Source organism: Wickerhamomyces ciferrii, contig 00123 (assembly GCF_000313485.1).
Source record: "Wickerhamomyces ciferrii WGS project CAIF00000000 data, strain NRRL Y-1031 F-60-10, contig 00123, whole genome shotgun sequence".
In the NCBI taxonomy this organism is placed as follows: Eukaryota; Fungi; Ascomycota; class Saccharomycetes; order Phaffomycetales; family Wickerhamomycetaceae; genus Hansenula; species Hansenula ciferrii.
In genome coordinates this window covers 109,864-136,656 of record NW_011887617.1, presented here as the reverse complement: position 1 = coordinate 136,656, position 26,793 = coordinate 109,864, and the positions used below count along the sequence as shown (strand labels likewise).

The window sequence follows — 26,793 nt, the reverse complement described above, 5'->3', positions numbered from 1 at the left end:
CTAAATATAATCAAATCATACACGTTCCAAATAATTATATGGCGCAAGACCAGTATTACCATCTTCTAATCTTTCACATTCCCACCAACCATCATCTTGCATATGAACAACTAATAAAATATCACCTTCTTTAAAAGATAATTCTTCATTTATAGTTGCTTTGAAATCAAAAATTGCCTTTGCATGTTTAATAACTCTTCTACCTTGTCTTGTTATTAATGGTAATCCATTAGTTGCAACTTTAGATTGTAAATTTATTGTTGATTTACTTTGTGATCTTAATCCTGCATGGAATGAAGAACGTTTCATTGATGGATCCTCAGTGATTAATTGTGGATGTGAATCTATAACCATTGATTTTGGTCTTATTGTTGTAGCATTTGTTCTTTCACTTGACATTGAACTATTAAAATCTGGTGCTGTTGGGGTTTCTGTTAAATCAATGAATGTTGGTTTAGATTTACGTGGTTCTGATCTCATAATTGGATTCATTTGTTGTTGTTGTTGTTGCTGTTGTGGAGTTGATGTTTGTTGGTTTGTATTTTGTAAAACTTGACGAAATTTATTCATATCACCATTACCACCAATTTTTAAATCTTCTAATGTAGCTCTTAAAGGATCTTGATTTGATGGTATAACATATGGTTGATTAACTTTTTTAGGTGTAGTATCAAGGATAAATGATCTTCTATTTGAATTTTTTCTATTCCAACTTTCATTAAATTCTGAATTTCTTGAACGACGACGTGATGGAGAATTCCAATTCTTGGATAATCTTAAATCATTATCAATACTTTCTGTAAAACTTGAAATTGAAGTTGGATTTGAATATTCACTTTCTTTTCTATGTAATTGAGTTCCAATTGATGAAGGATTTGATATAGAAGTTTGTCCATCATCTGAAGGTGGTGGTCTTCTTTGTAATTTTGTTGAAGAATGTTGTGAGCCATTATTTGATGGAGCATAACGTTGTTCCCCAGTTTTCTGTGAATGTAATCTAGTTGTTGTTGTTGGTGTTGGAACTTGAGTAGAAGCTGATGTTGATCTTGAATCAAAAGCACTTATAACTTCAGGTAAACCAACTTCATCACGATCACCATTTAAATAATCAATAAATTTTGGTGAAGAATAAATTTCTGAACCAGTTTTAAATTTTTTAACAAATGTTGAAATTTCTTTTGAAGGATCACATAATTCTAATGAAGATCTTATATTTTCACATGAAGCATCATCAGTAACACATGAAGTTGAAACAGTATTTGTATATTCCCAAATATTTGAAATTAAAAATTGTATTCTTTCAATTTCTAAATCTTGTAACTTTGTACTTGAATTTTTCCATTCATCAATCCAAATATTTTGTGTATGTTCTAAATTTTGAACAGCTAACAAGTATTCTTCCCTTAATTCATTAACAATACGTTGTTGTCTATAAGCTCTATCTTGATTTTTTTCTAATTCTTTACCTAAAAGTAATGATTCTTGAGCAATATAACTATTTAATTTTGTAACTTCATTTGAATATTTCTCTTTTAATCTTGCAACTTGAATTTCTAATTGATTTTTAGTTTTCTTGATATTTTCCACTGAAGTTTCTAATGGTTTACATCTTGCTAAAAAATTTGATAAAAATGAATCAACTTTTAATAAAGCTTCACTATGTAATTTTCTTGCTTCATTTAAATGAGATCTTGACATTTGTTCAGTTTCATTTCTTAAAGTTTCAAAAGATTCTCTTAATAATCCAGTTTCAAATGTTCCTCTTGATTTCTTAGAGATGGCATTTAAACGACGTGAATATTCTTCCTCGAGTTGAACACGCTCTTTATAAAATGCTAATAATTCTTCACAAGTTTGAGCACCTTGATGCATTCTATTAATCACAACTTCAGATCCTCTATCATCTTTACCCTGTGATGATTATTGTTAGTACTATTATTCATTTGTAAACAATGGATCTAAAGATCTAAAGCTTCAAATACATACCCAAAAACTGGTGGTAAATGATGGACCTAGTGTAGTAGCCATAATCACTTAATATAATTCTCTTTTCAAGTCTTTTATCTCTTTATGTTTGAAGTATCTCTTTGGTTAAAGTCAGAAGATGAATTATAAAAACAACACAGAGTACATTAGAATCAAATCTAAAGCCCCAATTCCCGTACCAAAACTCTGAGAAAAATAGAAAAACTTCATATGTATGTAATTTTCCAAATCATTTTGACTGTTTTCGTTTTGCCGTTTTAGGAAATGTCATTAAAAGCGCTGGAAGAATTACCGAATCGGGTAATTTTGATGTCAGCTGACTGAAAACGTGACATTTTAATTTAATTTTCTGTCATTTTCAAATGTGTCACTTTTATGGGAATTTTGAATTTTGCCTCTTTAAGAAAGCAGACAATTAAAAGATTAAAGGAGAGAGAATTAATTACAAAAGAAAGAAACATATTGGTTTATTATATAATAGAATATACTACTCAAGATGTCATGGTTTGGATCTAATACCGTGTCTATTGATTCCCAAATAGAAAAAGCTACAGATGAATCAATCCCATTTGGTGAAACTGATTTATCAACTTCATTAGAAATTACAGATTTAATTAGAAGTAAACAAGTATTACCAAAAGATGCAATGAGATCATTGAAAAAAAGATTAACTTCTAGTAAAAACCCAAACACTCAATTATCAACATTACATTTAATTGATACATGTGTTAAAAATGGTGGATATCATTTCATTGTGGAGATATCAACAAGAGAATTTATTGATTCAATAAATTTAATAATTCGTGATGATGAAACAAATGAAAATGTTAGAGATTTAGCATTAGATTTAATTCAAAATTGGTCATTAGCTTTCAAAGATAATTTCCAATTTAAATATTTGGGACAAATTTATGAAAATTTACAAAAATCTGGTTATTCATTTCCAACTGTTGGTAGTGAAATTTCTACAAAATTATTTGATTCAAATGCACCACCAGAATGGGAAGATTCAGATGCATGTATGATTTGTTCTACATTATTTTCAATGTTGAATAGGAAACATCATTGTAGAAATTGTGGTGGTGTATTTTGTACAACTCATTCTTCAAAATTCTTGTCATTATCTCATTTAGGTATAATTGAACCAGTTCGTGTTTGTGATACATGTTTTGATGAATTAGATTCTAAAAAGAGTAAAGGTAAGAAAACAAGAAGATCAAAACATCAAAAAGATGTTAGTCGTGCAAGAGCTCAATATGATAGTGATGATGATGAAGATTTGAAAAAAGCATTGGAGTTAAGTCTTCGAGAAAGTCAAGGTTTTACACAAGTTCCAATCCCAGTTATCCCATCAAAACAAGATCAAAAATCATCATCACAACAACAAAAACAAACATCAAATGAAGATGAAGAAGATGAAGATATGAAAGCTGCAATTGCGGCAAGTTTAAAAGATTTAGAAGATAAGAAACAAGCTTTAGAACAACAACAACAACAACAACAACAACAGCCACCACAAGATAATAGTCCATATGCTAATTTATTACCTCAATCATCAGGATATCAACAACAGCAACAACATGTACAACAACAAGTTCAACAACCACCTCAAGACTTACCAAACTATTTAACATCTCAAGATGAATCAAATATTATTCAATTTAATAATAAAGTATCATATTATGAATCAACACCATATGCACAAAATGATTTAAATGAATTACATAATTCATATAGACAAGTTATACCTACAATTCCTAAAATTTCATATGAATTAAATAATAGTATAAATAAATATGATGAATTTATTGATTTAAATTCTAAAATTGATACAGTTATGAGATTATATAATAAGATGCTTGATGATAAAATTGAAAAAGAGAATAATTTAACAAGAGCACCTGTTCCAGTACCAAGTGATCCATATGGTTATCAACAACAATATCAACATTATCCATCTCAACAATATCAACAACAATATCAATCTCAACAATATAATCAACAACAAGGTTATACACCATTGAATCAACAATATTCTGGACAAACACCACAATTTGTTCAATCACCAAGTTTGGAACGTCAACAAGTTGAATTACAAAAACAATCATATCAATCACCAGTACAACAATATTTACAACCACATTTACAACAAGTTCAAAGTTCACCTCAATTACAACAACAAGCTCCACAAGTTCCTCAACAAGCACCACAACAAGCACCTCAGCCTAGATATGAAGAATCCGTACCATCCTACAATGAAGCATTGGAACAAGAACCACAAGAATATCAACCTCCACAAGAAGAAGAAGAAGAAGAAGAGGAATTTTCAGCACCACCATCACAAATCCCTTATGAGAATAAAGTTGAAGAACCTATACCACAACATTTACCATCTGAACCATCAATCCCAGTATCACAACCACAACAAGTACAACAAATACCATCACAACAAGTACCATCACAAGTACCAAATGGATATAAATATCAACAAAAAGTTACAGATTTTTCATTCCCTACTGTGCCATTGAATAAACCACCTCAAGAAGAAACAATCCATGTTAAAGAAGATAAGAAACCAATTGTGGAAGAAACATTGATTGAATTGTGAAGTGTGTATAATTTCTATACTATAATTTTATTGGTATTAACTCTGTAGAATAATGCATATTCAATGGAATATAATACAGAAGTCGATAGAACAACAATAACATAATACAATAGATCTAATAAATAAATAATTTAATCAGCTAATCGTCTATACAATCTATCTAATTACTACTATTCTTATTCTTCTTCTTCTTTCCATTATTTGTTCTAGATCTGATCTCTTTATTGTATTATATAAACATTGGTACACACCACATTCTGATTCTGATCCCACTTTTCATTTTATGGGGAATTTAATTCATTTTCAATTTATTCAGCGGTTGATTACAAGATCAGAGATCAGAGAAACAATTAAGGATTATATATAGAAGAATTATAAGGATACAATGTCCAGTCCCAATGTCATCAACACTTCAAAATTAGGAGAAATAGTCCCACCAAATTTACCTCGTTTGAATAGATCAAATGGTTCAAGTGGTCATAATTCATCAACTCATACACCCAGAGGAAGTTATATCCCACAATATCTACAAAATGAATCAAATTTAACATCTCAATTCAACTATAGTTTCATAAATACTGATTTCATTGATGATTCTGACCCTCAATTAAACCCATCCTCAGTTAGTGCTTTTAGAAATTTAACTTCAACTCCTAAATCAAGTTTTACACCAAGTTCTTTACCAAAATCTTTACCAATTGATTGGAATCTGTTCAACAAGCAATTTAAACTGAATCAAAAGTTAAGACAATCAAGATTGAAGAAAAGAAAAATTGGTGAACCTGAAATTAAGAATAATTTTGAAAATTTACCATTCCAAGTTATTGATTTCATTGCTGATTGTGTTGAACATCAAACTGATTTAATTAATCTAAGTCAAACTTGTCGATTTTTCAATAAAATCATTAATAAAAGGTTATATTCCAAAATTATTATAGTGGATAATATCATATCAAAATATAAAAATTATAATTCAAATTATACACTGTTAGATGTCAAGAATTATCCAAAATTTTTAGCAACTTTACATTCAAATGATGAAATCTTATACATTATTAAAGAAATTATTATTGATACTTCATCTAATAACATCAGTTATGATCAATTAACAAACAATATTTTTGAACCACTATATGAATTATTCATCACTTCAAATAATAATTTACAAAAATTAGAAAACTTGGATTTAAATAATTTGAAGAAATTTGATACCTTGTTACAATTCAATAGAAATTACTTGATTAAACATAATAATAACAAGTATAACTATTATTTATCACAACCAGATCAATTAGACCAAGTCTTAAGAACTGATTTATTAAATTTACAAAATTTCCAATTATTAGATTTAAATGATTTAAATAAATTACCTGATTCAACAAAATCAATCTCTATATTAATTGAAAATAAACATAATTTTAAAACAGCTTTCCAATTAACCAAATATGGTTGGTCCATATTATCAAATTTATCATCATTACAATTAAGTACAACAACAACTTTTGATTTATTTATAAATGAATTATATAAAATTTATCAAAATCAACCAAATTTAATAAAATTATCAAATATAAAACAATTATCAATTTCAAATATTCATAAATATGAAGATGACTTCACATCTCATTCAAATGAATTAAATTTCAAAAAATTAAATTCCATAATTGATTTATCAAAAATTGAAGAATTAGAATTAAAAATCAAATGTTTTGAAAATATCCTATGTAACATTTGTATCATGAAATTTTTCCATGATTGGTATGAAAATTTATTATCTCAAGATGATGAATCAAGTTCAATTACTGCATTATCAATCATAAATCAATCTCCTTCATCAAATTCAAATATAAACATTCAATGGGATGATATCTTGACAAATGAAATATTTCTACAAAAATTTGGCAATAATCTTAAAACTTTTTTCATAAATTTAAATGATTTCCCATTCATACCTATATTTGTTAAGACCCAAGCATTTGAAACCCAGGATTCAATGAAATTACCAATAAATCAAACAATCTTAGAGAAAAGAAAAAAAATGTATGATTCCATTCTTGCCAATTTCACAAATTTAGAAAAATTAATCATTCCGGATTTTTTTTATAATTGGTTAGTTTATAATAACATTAAAGATCTAACCACAGATGAAAACTTAAACTATTTAAATTACTTGGATCAATGTAATTGTGAAAATTGTTGTGAGGCAAGATTGATTTTTAAAACAAATTCATCCAAAACTGCATTTAAAGATTTTAAAGGACGTTTTAATTCAAACCTAAACTATAATACACCTGGACAAACATATTATAATAAATTAAATGATTCCCCAGATTCTTATAGAATTTTTTATAATTATTTAATTAGAGAATTAAAATCAAGAATCCCATTAAAACAATTAAATAAGATTCAAAATTCTTTAAAACATGAAAAATTCCCACCAAATCAAATTCAAAATTCAATTATTAGTGATGAAGATTTCCAACATATAATAAAATTAATTATTCATTCATTGAGACCTGAAATTTATAAAATTTTGAAAAAATTACCTAAAATTAAGAAATTTAATTTAGGTGGGATCTTATTTGATTGTTATAGAATTTCGGATAAAGAAGTTTTTGTTAAGGCTGTTTATGATGATTATAATGAGGTCTTTAAAGCTTAGAATCGAAAACATATCTATTTATTTATGAATAAAATTTTTAGCATTTTTATGAATAATTGTAAGATATATTTAAATGCGTAATATGATTATGATCTCGGGTTTATAAAAGCACATTCTTTATTTATCCGAACCTCCGAGTTAAATCGAAATAAGTACAGCTTTAAAATTTAAATAAATTAAGGATTAGGTATTGTCAACGGTTTAAGCCAAATAGATATTAGTTATATAAAACATTTCCATGTTGATTATTATATATATATTCATATCATTAAAAAAATTGAAGGGTTTTAATAACAGCTTTGATGGGATATGTCGTTTCCCCAAATACTAATAAGGAAAAAAGTTCTCAATATATACTCAATTAGTCATGCAATTTTACTGAACTGTTTAATCAATCAAGTAATATATTACCAAGCTTTATGTAAAGTATACTACTAAAGTTATTTGTCGTTAATTCATATTTTTGTTCTGTATTCCCAGAATCAATGTTAAGAATCATAAGCCAACAGATGGAAATTTAAACACAATGATTCAAACTATTATATCATCAATAAGATCATTTTCAATTAGAATTGGTGATTCTTTCCATGTCTTATATACTGAAAGAAATATTCTTGAAGCATTATCAGTTTTGTTAGGTTATCCTAGGGGTTTTGGTAAGATTTATATTCTTCGCTCATTTTATAATACAACTTATAGACCTTTTTGGAGATTAAATAGATTATTATGCCCAATAAGATATCATTTATCCAAAAGATTAAATTCGTTATATCAATGGACTTACCATTCAAAATTAAAGTCTTTAATAAAGAAGAATGAAGATTTCCAAGACTTTGATGTTTCAAAGATTGATGATATTGAAAAACCTGTCTCAAATCATAATGGAAATGTTAATGAACTTGTGCTTCCAATGGAAATTTGGGAAATCATTGCACAGATAGGTAAAATTGATTATTCAATCATGTTGAATATTAATAAATCATTCTTGAACACATTTGCACCAAAAATCTATGATACCTTAAAATTAACAATTGTTTTAACACCATTAACCAAGATGAAACTTAATGATGAGGCGTTCTTAAAGAATGGACCTGATCTTATCATGGATACCAAATACTACGATTCATACTCAATATACAAAAGACATCAAGAGAGTAAAAAATTTGATTATGAATTTTTAGATACTTCAATTCGTGATCAAGATTATTTTAAAGGTATTGATCCTAAACAAATTAAAAGACATCACCATCCTACCATGTCCGAGTCTAAGGATAGAGGTGAAAATGTAAACCATCCATTTGAAGTAAGAAGTTTAAGAAAGATTCAATTTATTTTGAAAAACATTTTGCAAAATCCAAACTCAATAATGAAGAGTTTTATCAAAGACATTTTGGTTGATATATGTATATTTGATGGGTTTAATAAACTCATGACTATGAAACAAAGATTTTCTAGTGGTTATGAATCATTAAAAGAATTGATTGATCAGGAAATCAAACAGAATGAACATGTTTCAGTTATGAAAGTTAACTCAGGTCAAAATGAATTCAAATCTATTTCGGTTATACCTTTTGACGATAACTTTGATAGAATAAGATGGCAAGATCCTCTTCTAAATAGAAAAATAAGAAATTCCAGAATGATCGGAAGTATCAAAACCAAATTTAAAGAACATACTTTCTCCCATCTTGGTTATATATTCCCGCAAAATATTTATTACAAAGAGCTGCTGAGTGTTTATTTACTGTCTGATCATCTTTATTCACATATATTAAGAAGGCGATTGAGTAAATTTGAAAAATCAATGTATTTTCAAAATGCTAATCCAATAAAGCATTGGCGTTATACTGTTTTGAATCACTGTTACAATAGGATAACGAAAAGAGTTAATCGGCCAAGTTATTATAAAATGATTGTTACTGGTCAATCATGTGTTAAGATTGAGGATCGTGAATTTAAAACTGAACTTCAAGTTTATGAAATTTTGAAAACTTTGATTGAGACTTTAATCGTTAAGTCAGATAATGGTGTTGGAGGAAATAGCTATGGATTAGATCATGTCCAATCTTCTATCCTAATCTTAGGTATAGACGATGGGATACCTCAAGTTTCAAAAGAATTTACACAAAATTTATCACACATGGATAATAGAAGGAATCCTTTACTCAAGTTGACTCCTCAACTAATTCTTATAAATAAATCAGCGACCACAGAAGAAACTATATAAGCTTAAATATATAAAAGTTTTTAGCTCTTGGTCCTACATGTGTGATATTAAGTTAATATAACAAAATGCTTTGATATTGGTTCTGAAATTGAAATCATGTAAATATAGCCTAACTTTTATTCAACGAAGTTAGATTTATCGTCGAAATGAGGATTATATCACCATTTTCGTATAATATTTCCAATTGATGTATATGGTTTGTATAATTTCTGCTTATTTGAAAGATCCTTATAGTCAAGTTATGTACAATTCGATAAAAAATAGTTTATATATGTCTTAAGATCTCGGGTTTATAAACTCTTTTTTTATATATTTATCCGCCCCGCAAATTAAAGAAAACGCACATATTGAAGACCTTTAATGAGAAATATATATTTGTTTCTATATATCTATTATTCTCAAACTTCAAATATTATACTTATGTAAGTCTCATAGCTTCAAAACGGGTTTGAAATTTTGATGATTTAGAGAGCTGACAATTTGAGATTAATATATGTTTTAAGAGATCTATAAAATTTTAATTTTTGAAAAAACAATAAAAAAGTCCGTTTTTTTTTGGCTTAAATGAATAAAGAGAGCCTTAATTAATGCAAAGCTTTATTCTTATCACAATTTAATTGGAAAGTAGATTAATTTATTCTAATTTAAATCTTAATTATTTATTACATAATCAAGATTAAAATCGGACGTCTTTATTTCAATTACGTAATTTTCCGATGTTTTTAAAATTAGTTGCGTATAATTTTGAACAATCAAAGAAATTTATATAAATATTAAAGATTGCCATTATTACATTATTGCCATCAAAACAATTTTCAATAAAAGCTAAAGATCTGCTATTGACAAGGTGATATAGAGGTTCAAGATGGTGCAGTACACTTGTAACACATGCTCAGTATCGTTAGATGATCAAGAAATGTTAAAACATTTATCATCAACAAGGCATAAATCAGTGATTCATTCTCCAACTCAGGAAACTCTTGAATGTGAAAGTTGTCAAGATTCAAATATTCATCAATTGATTATTATTAGATATGGAGGTCAAGATATCTCACTACTTTGTCAAACTTGTTTCCAAAAAGAACAGGATAAACCTTCAACTCAATATACTTTAAATAATGGATCTATATTGAAGAATTTTGAAAATTATTTGAAAATTAGAGATTTAGAATGTGGTCTTTGTGGTAATGATTCTCACTTACAAATTGATAAAAATCAACCTGATTTTGTTGTTTGTTATAAATGTATCCAAAATAATGAATTACAATCTAAAAGAGATTTCATAAAAGAATCCGATGATAATTTTCTATATGTTTTCTTGGGAATTAAAGAACATGTTAAATCTTCAAAACCTTTGAAAAAAAGAACAAGACAAGTAGGAAGAGGTAAAAAGGGTAAAGGAAGATTTGGAAAAGGTAAACCATCAACCGGCGGTCCTAAAAGAATTGGTACTCCATCAGAACATAATACAACATTAAGATCTTTCCAAGCCTTATCTAAAAATCAAGTTGATAAGATTAAACCAAAAGATGAAATCAATGAACCACCTCAAAATATTGTTAAAGTTGATAAAAAACCAGATAATAAGAATGGGAAATTCAATGGGAAATCTTCACCAAGACCAGTAGGTTCTAAACCGCCGGGTTCAAAGTTTGATAAAGGTCCAAGATCATCGGGATTCAAGACAGAAACTTCAAGACCAACAGGTCCCTATAAACCAACGGGATCTAAACCAACAGGCCCAAAGACAACAGGCCCAAAGACAGGGAGCTCAAAAACTTCAGCTCCTAAGACATCAGGTCCCAAACCAACAGGTCCTAAAACAGCAGGTACAAAGACCACAGGTCCTAAATCTTCAAAACCAGCATCAAATGATTCTAAAGATCTAACAACAAATATCACTGAAAAAATTGAAGATTTACAAATATCTGATAAGACTAAACCTGAAACTAAGAATTCATCAAATAATAAAAATAAAGATAATAGCAAACCAAGGGTAAATGGTAAAGACCAATCAACGGGTAAATCAACTGGAAAATCAGCTAATAAACCAGGTAGATCCTCTGATAAACTAGATAAACAAACTGATAAACCAGGTAGACATTCTGATAAGCCAACTAGAAAACCAACTGAGAAACCTGAAAGAAAATCAAATGGTCCATCAAAAGAACCTATAAAATCAAATGATAAATCCAAACTACAAGGTAAAACTGGTAAAATTGATAATAAATTCAATAAACCAAAAAGTCCTAAAGATTCCAAAGGAAAACCAACATCTAAAATAGATGATAAAAATCAAACAAAATCTACAAACCCTCCAATTAAAAAAGAATCAACACCAGTCGTGGAAGAAGATTATGAAGAATTAGAGCATATACCAAAATACCTAAGTAATAAACCAAAATTATCTTATGATTCATTAGATGAATATTTTAAAGAAATGTGTTTCCATTTATATTTGGAAGAAAAATTATCATCTCAACCAATTACAAATTTCCATACAGAATGGCATGTTGATAATAAAAATTTATTCAAAGTTACTATACCATTCACCGAAGAAATTGAAAATTTAATCCCACCAAAATTAAGAAATTTAGGTAAATTACCATTTAGTATGAATCAATCAATTTTTGTTGCTAAATCAAATGATAAAGATAATATTTGGGATTGTTTTGTAAAAGATTTGAATTTAATCAAAAGAAATGGTAAAAAAATTGAATTACTATTAGAATTATATAAGTGGAATAATAGTGAAAATTTCCCAATTGGTTCTTCAAATTTATCAATTATTCCATGTTCTGCTACTATAACAAGAATTTTATTTGCAATGTCAAGAATTTCAAATGAAAGATTTATCAAGATGTTATTAGGTAAAGATCCAATTAGACAAATTAATTTTAAGAATAGATTACAATTCACCAAGGATACTTTCAATGATTCTCAAAAAGAAGCTATTCAACATGTCTTGAATAATGCAATCACTGTGTTACAAGGTCCTCCAGGTACAGGTAAAACTTCCACAATTTATGAAATTATTTTACAATTATTTAGAAATTTGAAAACTTGGCCAATTTTAGTTGTTGCAGCTTCAAATATTGCAATTGATAATATTGCAGAAAAATTGAAAGCAGATGATGATTTAAATATCTTGAGAATTGTTTCTACTGAAAAGGAGAAAGAATATAATGAAAAACATCATTTATATGATGTTTGTTTACATCAACAAATTTTCCAAAGATTACCTGAACAAAATAAACAAATTGCATTAGATTTAAGATATAATAGAAAACCTGTTAGTCAGAATCAATATAAAAAATTATTAACTATTCAAAATTCTATTATTGAAAAATTAGTTGCACAGGCTCAAGTTATTTTAACAACTTCAGTTGTTGCAGGTGGTTATCAATTGAAAAATTTAAAAAAATTACCAGTTGTTATTATGGATGAAAGTACTCAATCTTCAGAAGCAACTTCATTAATTCCTCTAAGTATGCCAGGTGTTGATAAATTTGTTTTTGTGGGTGATGATAAACAATTAAGTTCATTTAGTGAAGTTCCATATTTAGAACAATCACTTTTTGAAAGAGTGTTGAATAATGGTACTTATAGAAATCCACACATGTTGAATGTTCAATACAGAATGCATCCAAAAATTTCAGAATTCCCAATTAAAAGATTTTATAGAAATTTATTATCAAATGGTGTTACTGAAGAAGATAGATTTATTGAAGGTATTAATCCATTAGTATTTGTTGATTATGGTTCAATTCATCAAGAATCAAAAGTTTCAAATTTCAAAAGATTTAATGGTGGTGGTTATACTTTTACAAATCATGGTGAAGCAAAATTAATTTTAAAAATATTAAAAGATTTAATCTTTACAAAGAATATTAATAAAGAAGATATAAGTGTTATTACACCATATTCAGCACAAAGAGATCTATTAGCTACTACATTCCAAAAAGATGATTTAATTAATCCAAATAATGAAGACATTGAAGAAGAAGTTGATGAAGATTCATTAACAAATAAAAAACCAACTACAATTAAAACCATTTGTAATATTATGGTTAGTTCAATTGATGCATTCCAAGGTCGTGAAAAGAACTTTATTATCTTCTCATGTGTCAGATCAAATGAAGAATCCAAGATTGGGTTTGTTAAAGATGAAAGAAGATTAAATGTTGCATTAACAAGAGCAAGAAATGGATTAATTCTTGTTGGTAATAAGCAATGTATGAGTCTTGGTGATCCATTATGGAAAGAGTTGACTGATCACTTGGAATCTAATGACTCCATAGTCACACCAGAATCATTAAACTTATAGATTTATAGACTAGAATGATAGAATAAAATTTATCTATTATAGTAGTCCCCATACCAAAACTCAGTATTAACCCTTCTTGAAATGACAGCATGGGGGCACCGAAAAAAAATCCACCACTGCAAAATTTCGCAAATACCACCAAAATTCGTGGGTTAATTTTGAAGAATTAATCAATGAAATGGACTTTAAATGAGGTTTAAACTGGTCTAATTTGATGAAAATTGTACCATTATGATCCAATTATTCAACTTAGTCATAGCTATTCACTTTCCCACGCAAAATTCCCAATTCCCACTATCAAAATAACCATTGTCGCTACGTTTTACTCCTTGTGGGTGTGCTCTAAATTTGCCCGGTTCGCGACGCACCGGCCATTTTCAAACACCTGATGCGAAAAAACGAAAAGTAAATTTATCGATTTTGAATTCAAAATTCAATAATACATTCAATTGATAATTTGTTTGGTTTGAAAATAGTAGAAGTATTCAACTTTTATTAGAGGTTTGCAATTCTCCCCCATTTTCAACTAAATATTCAACACAACTAAACTTTCCCGGAGGAGTTCAGACTACTATACAAAGATGATGTTGAAGAATATTGTTCGTCCTCTTTCAAACACAACTTCTTTGAGATCAACTCAAAGAGTTGCCAGAACTATGGCCACTGAAGCCAACCAAGATGATGAAGTAAGTAGATTGTTATTATATTTTTGGATCGATGATGAATTGTGGATAATGGAGATGAATTGATTGGATTTTAATTGGTTCTTTGATTGTTTTGTGATTGTTTTTTTGATATCTAGGAAAGATAGGGGACAATCAAGATTTAGATCTATACAACCACAAATCACCAAATTTTCAATCCAAATCAGTGGGAAACACTAGACAATGTTTAATTACTAACCCGTTTTCACACAGATTGTCACTATTAACTTACCAGCTTCATCATTTGAAGGTTATGAATTAGAAGTTCCAGAAACTACTTTCCAAACTTCAAAATCAACTTTATTATCAATGTACAAAGAAATGATTATTATTAGAAGAATGGAAATGGCTTCTGATGCTTTATATAAAGCTAAAAAAATTAGAGGTTTCTGTCATTTATCTGTTGGTCAAGAAGCTATTGCTGTTGGTATTGAAAATGCCATCACTAAAAAAGATTCCGTTATTACTTCATATAGATGTCATGGTTTCACTTATATGAGAGGTTCTCCAGTTAAAGATGTCTTGGGTGAATTAATGGGTCGTCGTTGTGGTGTTTCTTATGGTAAAGGTGGTTCTATGCATATGTATACCACTGGTTTCTACGGTGGTAATGGTATTGTTGGTGCTCAAGTTCCATTAGGTGCTGGTTTAGCTTTTGCTCATAAATATAGAAATGAAGATAATTGTTCATTTACTCTTTATGGTGATGGTGCTGCTAATCAAGGTCAAGTTTTCGAATCTTATAACATGGCAAAATTATGGAATTTACCATGTATTTTCGCTTGTGAAAATAATAAATATGGTATGGGTACTTCAGCTGCTAGATCTTCAGCTTTAACTGATTATTACAAGAGAGGTCAATATATTCCAGGTTTAAAAGTTAATGGTATGGATGTTTTAGCTTCTTATCAAGCTTCTAAATTTGCTAAAGATTGGGCAATTTCTGGTAATGGTCCATTAGTTTTAGAATATGAAACTTATAGATATGGTGGTCATTCAATGTCTGATCCAGGTACTACTTATAGAACAAGAGAAGAAATTCAACATATGAGATCAAGAAATGATCCAATTGCTGGATTAAAAGCTACTTTATTAGAATTAGGTATTGCTACTGAAGAAGAAATTAAATCTTATGATAAGGCTGCTAGATCTTATGTTGATGAACAAGTTGAATTAGCTGATGCTTCTCCAGCTCCAGAAGCTAAAATGTCTATTTTATTCGAAGATATTTATGTTCCAGGTTCTGAAGTTCCAACTTTAAGAGGTCGTATCTCTGATGATACTTGGGATTTCACTAAAAATGATTTTTTAAACAAAGTTTATTAAATTAAATATTCATAAATTTAAAAAATAATTTATATATATATATATATGAAAGATATAAAATGATATAATGTAATTGATTTTCAAATGTAGTTTCTCTACAAAGAGGGTATAAATTTACAAATTTCATTACTATATTCAAGGTTTAATACACAAATTTATTTAATCATAGATAAATTCTTCTCTTCATTATTTAGCAACAGCAGCAGAAGCTTGTTGAGCTTGTTGTTTTTCAAATTCTAATTGTTTTTCTAATTGTTTTTGCATCATTTCTTCTTGACTTGGTAAATTACCTTCGACAATATCTTTTAATTTAAAAGTTTCTTTTGGCATTTCAGATTGTTTTTTCAATTTTTCTTCTTCTTCTTTAACTAATTTTTGGAAAAATTGATAATTTTTAACACCTTCATCATGAATTGCATCTAATGGGAATTTTTGCTTTACAACTGGTAAACCTAATAATTTATTTAATAAATTTGTTGAACCTTTTTTTTCTTGATCTTTATTAAATTCTTGACGTAATTTTTCAGTTCTTTCTAAAAATTCTTCAGAAATTTTTTCTTTATTTTTAAAAGAAGCTAAAACAGGTCTAACATCTTTAATTTGTTGAGTTGCAAGATATTCTAATAATGGGATTAATTTAATTAATTCATCATCAGCTTTACCATTCCATGGAGCTAATTTAATAGCATTTTCAGGTTGTAATTTAATTGAATTTTCATCATTTTCAATAATTAAAACTTTTGAAATATCTCTATTTAATTTTGATAAATCTTTAATATGAGCACCATCTTTATATAAACAATGTTCTTTATATAATTGATAACTAATATAAGCACGTAATGGATCTAATTTTTCAACAACTTTTTCACTATACATCATATAATTTGAACTGAATAAAACAATTTCATAGTATTGTGATAAATAACCCAAGAAATAATCAACACCTGGTCTTTTAGCAGTTTTCCAACCATTTTTAGTATCCCATTCACTATGAATTAAGAAATCTTCTAAAGTTAAAACTAAAGTTAAAGGACGTTTATATGGTTCTGGAGGAGAATCTGGTAATAAATCTGGGAATGGAGGTTCTTGGAAATAAGTGAAAATTGAACTAAATCTAGCATTAAATCTTTTCCACATTAAATCAAATGAATAACCATTTGGAATATTTTGTTTCAATTCTTTATCTTCATCTTCTTCCCAATCTCTAGCTAAATAACCAATACCACCAAAAGCAGTTGCAAAGAAACCTAAATAGAATAAATTGGCAGCTCTTTCTCTTTTAACATCAGTAGAACTTTGTCTAGTACGTTTCTTTCTTGGTTTACCATCTTGATCTTCAGTTGATGATTCTTCAGATTCATTCTTTGTTGTAGATTCTTGTTCACCATTGGCACTAGATTTAGTTGGTTCTTCAACATCAACACCGGCTTTTGCTAATAAATCATCAGTCAAGATTGAATTTGATTTATCATCTTTCTTTTTGTCATTAGATCTAATTAATGAAGATGAAATGTATCTTAGTTGGTATTGACCATGAGCAGCAGCAGCAGTTGTAACTCTCAAGCCTTGTCTTGCACCTATGGTTCTAGCAGCAGTAGCCACCTGGGAACCAAGCATACGAGATAACATTATAAGTCTATGATATCAGTTCTTTCAAATACCCACACTATTTCCCATACTGTTTCCAATACTTTTCAATGGTTTCCAGTGGTGGCCATTTTTTGAAAAAAGGTCGGAAGTTGAGAGCCCTCGGATGTGTGCTTTCAGTAACGAGGGTCAAAATCCTCGGAAGTATGAATCTATGGTTCATTTATTTGGCACATTAATTAACTGGGATTTGGAATCGTTTGGGAAAGGGAGGTATATATATGAGAGTAATTAATGTTGTACTCTGTAGTGATTTAGGAGGATATTATGTGTAATTCTAGTGAAGAAAAGGGTCCTTTGGGGTCCAATTTGCGGCCATAAACGTCATTTTAAATGCAGTTTCATTTGATATTTGATTATGAAAAACAAAACAAAGCTCATCTCTGGTACAACTGAACATCGAACAGATTAGTTGAATTACTAAAGAAAAGACAGTTCAGATCACCATTGGGAAAGAATATAGAGACAATGGCCACTGCTTCGTTCAACTATAGAATAACAACGCTGTACGAAACAGCTGTCCAAAGACAGAAGGAGCAATGTATTATGGAGGAGATTAAGAACAATAACCAGCAGGCTTTGCTAAATTATGAAAACCTGGTTAGTTTCATTAATGATAATGTAAATTCGTTGAAAACACAATATGATGTTAAAAGACTCTCTGCAGTGGATAAAGTTGCTTTGAATAACGTATTACAACTGAAATCTTCAATCATTACTAGGAAAAGCACAGTAGAGAAAAGATTAAACCATAATGAAAATTATAAAATTAGTGATATGAATAGAGATAATATTTCAAGTTATTCTTCATTTTTTTCAGCTTTTAAGAAACCATTCAGACAACAACAACAACAAAAGACTCCACAACAACCTACAAATGAATTCAAAATCCCTTCAAATCCACAACAAATCAATTCAAATGGAACAAGTACACCCAAGATTAATAATGGTAATTCCGATTCAACCACAACAACTAGAAGATCTCTTGATATTCAAAGAACAAGGAAACCAAGTGGTGAATTTGCAAGAAAAGCAAGATCTAAATCACCTTCTTCCAGACGTGATCGTCCTAAATCAATTGATTTAACCATTAATCAAGCTGCTTTATTAGCATGGGATGCCAAACAACAACAACAACAAAATGGTCAAAATGGACATTATAAATCTTCAGGTACAACTTCACCAAGAGCTTCTTCACCACCACCAAGATCTTCAAGTCAAACAAGAATTCATAAATCTAATCAATCTTCTCAAGCTTTACCTAAAAGAAAATATGATTATGTTCAACCAAGTATTAATACACAAATTAATTTAACTCCATTAGGACAAAAACCAAGATCTCCATCAACTGGTGTTCAAAGGAAACCATCACCAAAGAGTCAATCTCAATTAAAAGATGATTCAACAAAAGAAAAGCCAATATTAGAATCTGCTAATGATTCAAAAGGTCTTGGTATACAAGAAACTAATAATGATAATAATAAATCATATTCAGATCCAAGAATTAAACAAGTTATGAAGAGTTTACAAGGTGTTGATAAACAAGCTTGTGAACAAATTTTAGATGAAATTTTAATTACAGATGAAAAATTAACTTGGGATGATCTTGCAGGTCTTTCAATTGCTAAAAAATCATTAAAAGAAACCGTGGTTTATCCATTCTTAAGACCTGATTTATTTAAAGGTTTACGTGAACCAATAAGTGGTATGCTATTATTTGGTCCTCCAGGTACAGGTAAAACAATGATTGCTAAGACTGTGGCAAATGAATCAAATTCAACTTTTTTCAGTGTTAGTGCTTCATCATTATTATCAAAATATCTTGGTGAAAGTGAAAAATTAATTAGAGCTTTATTTTATTTAGCAAAAAAATTATCACCATCCATAATTTTTTTCGATGAAATTGATTCTTTATTAACTGCAAGAAGTGATAATGAAAATGAAAGTTCAAGAAGAGTTAAAACTGAATTCTTAATTCAATGGTCTTCATTATCTTCTGCAACTGCAAATTCAACTCAAGAAAATAGAGTTTTAGTATTAGCTGCAACAAATTTACCATGGGCAATTGATGAAGCTGCAAGAAGAAGATTTACAAGAAGATTATATATTCCATTACCAGAATTTGAAACAAGATTAACTCAATTACATAAATTATTTAAATTTGCAAATCATTCATTAAATGAAGTTGATTTTATAATGATTGCAAATTTAACTGAAGGTTATTCAAATAGTGATTTAACTTCATTAGCAAAAGAAGCTGCAATGGAACCTATAAGAGATTGTGGTGATAATTTAATGAATATAAATTATGATCAAATTAGAGGTGTTGAATTAAAAGATTTTGAAACTGCAATGATTAGTATAAAGAAAAGTGTTGGTAAAGAAACTTTGAAAAGATTTGATGATTGGGCTGCTAATTTTGGTAGTATGGGTGCATGATTAGTTTTTGATTGTTCTTTATTTGATTTATGATTTTGTATTATATATATATATGTACTATGAACACTTTTGTTTTGAAGTTATACCTTTTTTTTTAATAAATAATATGATGATAATATTTTAATCAAGCTAGTTTTATAAGCATCGATGTAGTCTATAAACATACTGCGTTAGATGAATGTTGCAGATGAGTAAATGAGTAAAGGCCACTTTTGAAACCTAGGTTCAAACTTTAACCAAATTAGGTGTGTTGTATAGTCTTAATTAAAAGGTCTAGCTAGATATACTGAAATTCCACCTGCGGTCTGGAAACTTAATCTAGAACTTAATCAATGATTTCATATATTGAGAACATTTGTACCCATTAGGAAAGTCAATCAAACTTTAATGTTTGACTAATCATAGAATCCAGGTATAATTTCAGCAACTAAATGGAGTCAACGTGAAATATTTAAATAAGAAAATATCCTCAAAATTTGAAAAGTTTTATATAATTTCATTGAACTTGAAATCAACATAGAGTTATACAAAGTACAATTGTACCATTATTTGATCAATGTCATGATTGATAAACTGTGCTTAAGGGACTCTCAAGCTGCTGAATTTAATTTTAAACAAAGCAGTACTGGTACAAACTTCACAACGGGGCATGATATTGGTTCAAAGGAAGTCACAAGGGGCAAACAATAGACATAATTAAAGGATCATGATTAGTTCAAAAGTAAGTATATACTAACTATAAACATGATTATGTCATCCGGGCTGCTTTGATTATATAAGCCATGTGTTATTTCTGGCTGGTGCAGCAACTTTTAAAATTTCAAATTAAGGCAACTTGGCCGAGTGGTTAAGGCGAAAGATTAGAAATCTTTTGGGTTTACCCGCGCAGGTTCGAATCCTGCAGTTGTCGTCATATTTTTTTGCCATTTTCACCGGGAAATTCTCATGTTTTTGCCGTTTTTATTAGTTAGTTTTGTAATATAATGTTTTATGAACATACTGATGTATTTTTCCTTTGTAACTACTTTATTTTGTCCCTATAAAACTTGCCTTAATGTTTGGTTTTTAAATCTCAGTTATATCTTTTTCTGGCCGAACCGATTCTCATGATTTTATTTTCCCTAGGCCTGCATAAAATTTAAAATTTTTTTTTATAGGAGATGAGCTTTAAGTACAAAAGATTAAGATACTTATAAATTTAAGCTACATTCTTCAAGTTTGAATTAAATAATACATTAAAAATGGAATTAGCTGTCGCTCCACAAGATCAAGATATTCTTTTAAAGGATAAAAACGTTATCAATGAATCAGTCTTGAATAAATATAGATTAGCTGGTCAAGTTTCTCAAACTACATTAACTTATTTAACAAAATTAATTAATGATTCTTATCATTTAGGTAAAGGTCCAAAAGTTTCATCAGATGAATTAGCCATCTTAGGTGATTCTTTCTTAGCTTCATCATTAGAAACTGTTTATAATAAAGGTTCAAATCATGTTAATGAAAAAGGTATTTCTCAACCAGTTACAATTGATGTTAATAACGTTTCAAATGGATTTGGTCCAGAATTAGATGATGAACATAAAAACTTCAAATATTTCGAAGCTGGTGATATTGTTACTATTTCATTAGGTTGTCACGTTGATGGTTATACCTCTAATTTATCACATACTTTAGTTATTTATCCACAAGGTGAACAAACTCAAGAAGGCAGTGATGAATTACGTCCAACTGGCCCATTATTAGGTCCAAAAGCTGATGCAGTTATTGCTGCTCATATTGCAAGTGAAACTGTTATTGCTTTATTAGGTATTTCATTAACCCCAGAAAAATTCCCAACTTTTTTAAAGACATTAAATAATGGCTCAAACGCTATAACTGGTAGCTTAATCAGATCAATTGTGGATGAAGTTGCTGAATCTTTCAAATGTATTGTTGTTCCAGGCTCAAGAGTTCGTCGTATCAGAAGATTTTTAGCTGGTCAAGCTGAAGGTGTTGTTGCAGAAAAAGAATATAAAGGTGTCGTATGGTCAGAAGCTGATCAAGAAGCTAGTTTATTACAAAAAGCTGCTGATAATGCATCAAAAGATTTAGTTAAATTAGATAAAGATGTTAAAGGTACTGGTGTCAATCAATTAAGTGCCATTCCATCTGATGATTTTGTTGTCAACCCAGGTGAAGTTTACCTTGTTGATATTAAAATGGCTCCAATTAGTGAATTTAACGAAGTTGGTTTAGTCACTTTACATAATGTTGATGGTTATACCGGTAAAAATCATGATGATCAATCTTTAAATATTAAACCAAGTATATTTGTTAGAGATTTTGCTATTCATCATACATTAAAATTAAGAACTTCAAGACAAACATTAACTAAAATTGATCAAACAAGATCAGTTTATCCTTTCAAATTAAGTCATTTATCTGACTCTTTCCCAATTAATTTAAGAAACATTTCATCTTTTGGTTCAAAAGAATTAACTGAAGATATTGAATCCATTAAAAAAGATATAAGATCAGCAAGATTAGGTTTATCAGAAATTGTTAATAATCATTTAGCAGTTGCTAAACCAGTACAGATTGCTAAATTCTTACCATTACATATCATTTTGAAAGCTGCTAACTCAACAGGTTCTCATGGTTATGATGCTGAAAATCCAACTTTACCAGGTTTAGAATTACCATTACCAAGATTAGGAGTTTCTTCATTAAAATTAAAATCATTATTAAAGAAAAATTCAGTTCCAATCCCAGTTGCAAGAGAACAATCTACTGTTGTTTTAATTCAATCAGGTATTTCATCTGGTGGTAGACCAGAAGTTTTAAGATTAACTGGTGGATCTAAAACTTCTAAACCAAGTTGGGTTCATTCAAACTATCAATTAAATGAAACAAGAATTTTAGTTCAAGGTGCTATCGAATTGATTAAATTATCTCAAGATAAGAGATTTGGTATTAACATTCGTGAATGTCAACCAATGAAGTTAACAAATATCTTAAGTTTTGATGGTTCATTAAATGATACTGAACAAATGAATATTGATTAAAATTGCAGAATCTTATTCCATAAATTGAATTAGTTGTACAATAGTTTTATGTGTAATATAAAATTAATAATAACACATGAGAAGCATTTGAAAAGAAAGGTTGGTAACCATAATCTGTAGAATATCAAAGATAACCCATGAAAGCTCACTTGTAAAGTTCAATTTTAAATTATAAACAAAAGTATATATTCGATTCGTATCCCCAGAAACATGTAAATTTCCTAATTGAGACCTGGAAGGGCCAGCACTTGGTGGCGACTAAAATTTACCCGCAGGCGGAAGTTGGAACTTAGACAGAGGTGACGCGCGATTTAGAAGGAGAGGTTTGCCTAAGTTCTTTCTGGGTGGGCTAAGCATTTGTTTTACTGGCTCCCGCCAGGCTAAAAGCCTCCGACTGGGCTCCTTCTGGGAATTTTGACGCACCTCCCCCCAGGACGTCATTGAACTCTGCCTAGCGCGGACAGTGTGGTCACTGGTGGAACAACCACTCACCCAAAAAGGCGATTTACTACTTTCGGTCAACCGAATATTTATTTTTGCAGTGTTTTTTTTTTTTTTTTTCAATTCTTTCTTCCTTTGAGAATTGGTTGGAAATTGGAACTTTGGAATCAGTCAACCAATTTTTGTTTTCATTACAATTGACTTGAATTTGTTTCAACTTTACCAACTTTGAACACATTGTTAATAAAGTATCAACAAGTAAGTACACAAAATACTACATTGAGGACAGGATCAAGAATAGAGAAACAAGCAATTGGGAGGAATCAGATGTGAGAATTCATTTGTTTCAGTTGGGATTGATTTGTTTATTTGAAGCAATTGACAATTGATCATGTTTTGATTTCAACATGGACTTCCATTACACCACCAACACCAAATTCAAGGCAATAAAAGAACAAGAATACCCAATCATTATAGACAGAGAAGCAGAACAACATTGTGTTTTATTATGAATTTACGTTTAGAAGGTTGAATGTTTTTTTGAAATCTGAAGTTATTCTCCCTTATCTTTTGATCTAAGCGCGCAGTGGATTTTGCAATAACAAAACGTGTTTTATCAAATAATATCTACATTAAAACACTGGCTACATAATTCATTCAATTCAATTCGTTTATTCTTATTATTTAACGTGGTTTCCATTGTTGATGTGCTGAAATTTCCTTGGTTTCTCCATTCAAAACCATTGATTTCGTGTTGATATTGATTGCCCTTTTTCGCGATCAAAATTTTTGGTGGGAATTTGGGAAAGGTGTATGGATGTTGCCCGCTGTTTTTTTCTGAATGAAATATGTTGTCGGCGTTCCCATAAAAATAGATCTTGCTATTGTTATTTGTTTACAAAGTTGATTTCCCAATTGTGGTTAATTTATTCTTGAAGATCTCAATTCAATTATAATTGATATACTAACAAGTCATTTTTTTGGAAAAGTCCCTTTAATTATATATCAAGATGTCTAGTATCTCTCGTGAAGATTCAGTTTACCTTGCTAAGCTTGCTGAACAAGCTGAACGTTATGAAGAAATGGTTGAAAACATGAAAGCCGTTGCTTCTTCTAACGAAGAATTATCAGTTGAAGAACGTAACTTATTATCAGTTGCTTACAAGAATGTCATTGGTGCTCGTCGTGCATCATGGAGAATTGTTTCATCAATTGAACAAAAAGAAGAAGCTAAAGGTAATGAAGCTCAAGTTAACTTAATCCGTGACTACCGTTCAAAAATTGAATCTGAATTAACTAAAATTTGTGATGATGTTTTATCAGTATTATCAGAACATTTAATTCCATTAGCTGAAACTGGTGAATCAAAAGTTTTCTACTACAAAATGCAAGGTGATTACCATCGTTATTTAGCTGAATTTGCTACAAGTGACAGACGTAAAGATGCTGCTGAAGCTTCATTAGTAGCTTATAAATCAGCTTCAGACGTTGCTGTTTTAGAATTACCACCAACACATCCAATCCGTTTAGGTTTAGCATTAAATTTCTCAGTTTTCTATTACGAAATTTTAAATTCACCAGATCGTGCTTGTCATTTAGCCAAACAAGCTTTTGATGATGCTATTGCTGAATTAGATACCTTATCAGAAGAATCATACAAAGACTCAACTTTAATTATGCAATTATTACGTGATAACTTGACCTTATGGACTTCTGATATGTCAGAAACCGGTCAAGAAGAAGGTTCAGCTCCAGCTGCTGAAGAAAAACCAGCTGAACCAAAACAAGACGAAGAATAATTTTAGAATAAATTGCCTATTTTATTGAATTTGTGTTTTGTGATCTATTATACCTTTTTTTTTCAATTCATTTCTATTTCTTTTCTCTTCCAATTTTATTATAAAGAACAAAAAAAATCTACAAAAAAAACATCTAAAAAATGTGAAAATTAAAACAAAATCAAACAATTTAGAAAATTTATGCTTGTGTTTTATTGACATGAAAAGAAAAAAGAGTAGAATTTGAAAGGAAGGTTAGTAAAGAAATTGTTATCTATATCTTTTTTATATATCTATTTTTTTTTGTACTGGGAAAGAAATCTGTTTTTACAATGTTAAATCCATTAAATTTTATTGAAGCTTTTTTAAATGATAAATTAATCGTATACTGAAGATTGTTTATCATTTCAATTGTAGTTTGTAAACACTTTAGCATTTACTATCTGGTTAAGAATTCTAATTTTAGATCGCGTTTTCAAGGGGCCACAGATTTTCAAATTTGGACCGGTATTTCTAGATTTCAAATCGCCTCCACGATATTAATTGTTCACTACTTGAAAGTTGATATTCCATACAATAAAAGCTAATCAATTGTACAATAATTTTTGTGAATAGTAACCGGTAAATAAATAATAAAGATCAATAATTCTCATAACTATGGCTGATTTAAATGGCGTTTTCAAGATAGTCAACTTGACAGTTGGTGTGTTATCAGTAAGTGTTGGTTTATATTACTAGGCACATCAAATCAAGAAACTAATATTCTTAATTATTAGACAATTTCAGGTTTCACACAATTATTTAGTGGATTGTAAGTTTATCTCAGTTGAATTCAATGATTCTTGGTCTGTGGTATTAACTCAGTATAGTCAACAAGTATGTTTCTCTTCATCGGTGAATATTAAATTCCAAAATAATAACAATTTCATGAATAGTTCATTTTAGGTATTTATTTGATACTTTTTGGTATTGGTATTGGTGTCTTGGGTAAGTTATTGTCTTGTTGGAGGTCCACAAATAATTTTATACTAACAATTGAATTAAAGAATTTAAAATTCCACCATTAACTCATCAATATGCTTCATTTTTATTCTCATTTTTAGGACGTGGTATATGTATGTATTGTCATTTCAAAGGCTCAAGAGTATGCTAAATACTGACACGCTTACCTTAGTTTATTTATTAATCGGTACTTTGATTGCTGGAGGAAATGTTTTCAAAATCATCCTTGGTTTATTAGTTGCAATCGTTGGTTTTGCTTACATTGGTTTAGAATTCATCCCAAGTATTTCACCACCAGATAACTTTAGAACTGAAGGTACATTCTTGAATGATGAAGATGAAGAAGATGTCATCTAATCTATATTCAAAATTTTAGAAATTTCCAAAAATAAAATCGAATCAAAAAATTATGTATAAGTATAAATTATGATTGTGAACTCATTGAATTCAGCCACTGATAAGTTTGATTATTGTAACTATTTTCCTATATAAACCCAACGCTACCAGTGATGTATCGATAGCTAAGCCTTCTGGACGTCATACTGAGCAGAATAAGTGTTGATGCAGTGCGCGAACCAGCAATAATTTTGAGTATAAGC

General features: G+C 29.2%; 11 protein-coding genes across 11 annotated transcripts; 9 read left to right on the top strand and 2 right to left on the bottom strand.

The window, feature by feature from the left end:
- Window positions 1–15: 15 nt before the first annotated feature.
- Window positions 16–1,872, bottom strand: HOF1 (formin-binding protein HOF1; the record flags this gene model as incomplete). The annotated part of the gene is made up of 1 exon (XM_011275491.1): window positions 16–1,872. One exon carries the CDS (start codon window positions 1,870–1,872, stop codon window positions 16–18), a length of 1,857 nt encoding a protein of 618 aa, XP_011273793.1.
- A 610-nt stretch (window positions 1,873–2,482) lies between these two features.
- On the top strand, window positions 2,483–4,594 carry VPS27 (ESCRT-0 subunit protein VPS27; the record flags this gene model as incomplete). Its single annotated transcript, XM_011275490.1, has 1 exon — window positions 2,483–4,594. One exon carries the CDS (start codon window positions 2,483–2,485, stop codon window positions 4,592–4,594), a length of 2,112 nt encoding a protein of 703 aa, XP_011273792.1.
- Window positions 4,595–4,979: 385 nt separating this feature from the next.
- On the top strand, window positions 4,980–7,256 carry BN7_3962 (uncharacterized protein; the record flags this gene model as incomplete). Its single annotated transcript, XM_011275489.1, has 1 exon — window positions 4,980–7,256. One exon carries the CDS (start codon window positions 4,980–4,982, stop codon window positions 7,254–7,256), a length of 2,277 nt encoding a protein of 758 aa, XP_011273791.1.
- A 526-nt stretch (window positions 7,257–7,782) lies between these two features.
- BN7_3961 (uncharacterized protein) lies at window positions 7,783–9,483 on the top strand (the record flags this gene model as incomplete). The annotated part of the gene is made up of 1 exon (XM_011275488.1): window positions 7,783–9,483. One exon carries the CDS (start codon window positions 7,783–7,785, stop codon window positions 9,481–9,483), a length of 1,701 nt encoding a protein of 566 aa, XP_011273790.1.
- Window positions 9,484–10,348: 865 nt separating this feature from the next.
- ECM32 (RNA helicase) lies at window positions 10,349–13,810 on the top strand (the record flags this gene model as incomplete). The annotated part of the gene is made up of 1 exon (XM_011275487.1): window positions 10,349–13,810. One exon carries the CDS (start codon window positions 10,349–10,351, stop codon window positions 13,808–13,810), a length of 3,462 nt encoding a protein of 1,153 aa, XP_011273789.1.
- A 1,013-nt stretch (window positions 13,811–14,823) lies between these two features.
- On the top strand, window positions 14,824–15,840 carry PDA1 (pyruvate dehydrogenase (acetyl-transferring) subunit E1 alpha; the record flags this gene model as incomplete). The annotated part of the gene is made up of 1 exon (XM_011275486.1): window positions 14,824–15,840. One exon carries the CDS (start codon window positions 14,824–14,826, stop codon window positions 15,838–15,840), a length of 1,017 nt encoding a protein of 338 aa, XP_011273788.1.
- Window positions 15,841–16,026: 186 nt separating this feature from the next.
- Window positions 16,027–17,469, bottom strand: TIM50 (protein translocase subunit TIM50; the record flags this gene model as incomplete). Its single annotated transcript, XM_011275485.1, has 1 exon — window positions 16,027–17,469. The coding sequence occupies one exon, from the start codon at window positions 17,467–17,469 to the stop codon at window positions 16,027–16,029; it is 1,443 nt and encodes a 480-aa protein (XP_011273787.1).
- A 486-nt stretch (window positions 17,470–17,955) lies between these two features.
- On the top strand, window positions 17,956–19,926 carry YTA6 (putative AAA family ATPase YTA6; the record flags this gene model as incomplete). The annotated part of the gene is made up of 1 exon (XM_011275484.1): window positions 17,956–19,926. The coding sequence occupies one exon, from the start codon at window positions 17,956–17,958 to the stop codon at window positions 19,924–19,926; it is 1,971 nt and encodes a 656-aa protein (XP_011273786.1).
- A 1,241-nt stretch (window positions 19,927–21,167) lies between these two features.
- Window positions 21,168–22,973, top strand: ARX1 (putative hydrolase; the record flags this gene model as incomplete). Its single annotated transcript, XM_011275483.1, has 1 exon — window positions 21,168–22,973. The coding sequence occupies one exon, from the start codon at window positions 21,168–21,170 to the stop codon at window positions 22,971–22,973; it is 1,806 nt and encodes a 601-aa protein (XP_011273785.1).
- Window positions 22,974–24,424: 1,451 nt separating this feature from the next.
- On the top strand, window positions 24,425–25,213 carry BN7_3955 (14-3-3-like protein A; the record flags this gene model as incomplete). Its single annotated transcript, XM_011275482.1, has 1 exon — window positions 24,425–25,213. The coding sequence occupies one exon, from the start codon at window positions 24,425–24,427 to the stop codon at window positions 25,211–25,213; it is 789 nt and encodes a 262-aa protein (XP_011273784.1).
- A 1,125-nt stretch (window positions 25,214–26,338) lies between these two features.
- BN7_3954 (uncharacterized protein) lies at window positions 26,339–26,551 on the top strand (the record flags this gene model as incomplete). Its single annotated transcript, XM_011275481.1, has 1 exon — window positions 26,339–26,551. The coding sequence occupies one exon, from the start codon at window positions 26,339–26,341 to the stop codon at window positions 26,549–26,551; it is 213 nt and encodes a 70-aa protein (XP_011273783.1).
- Between the last annotated feature and the right edge of the window lie 242 nt (window positions 26,552–26,793).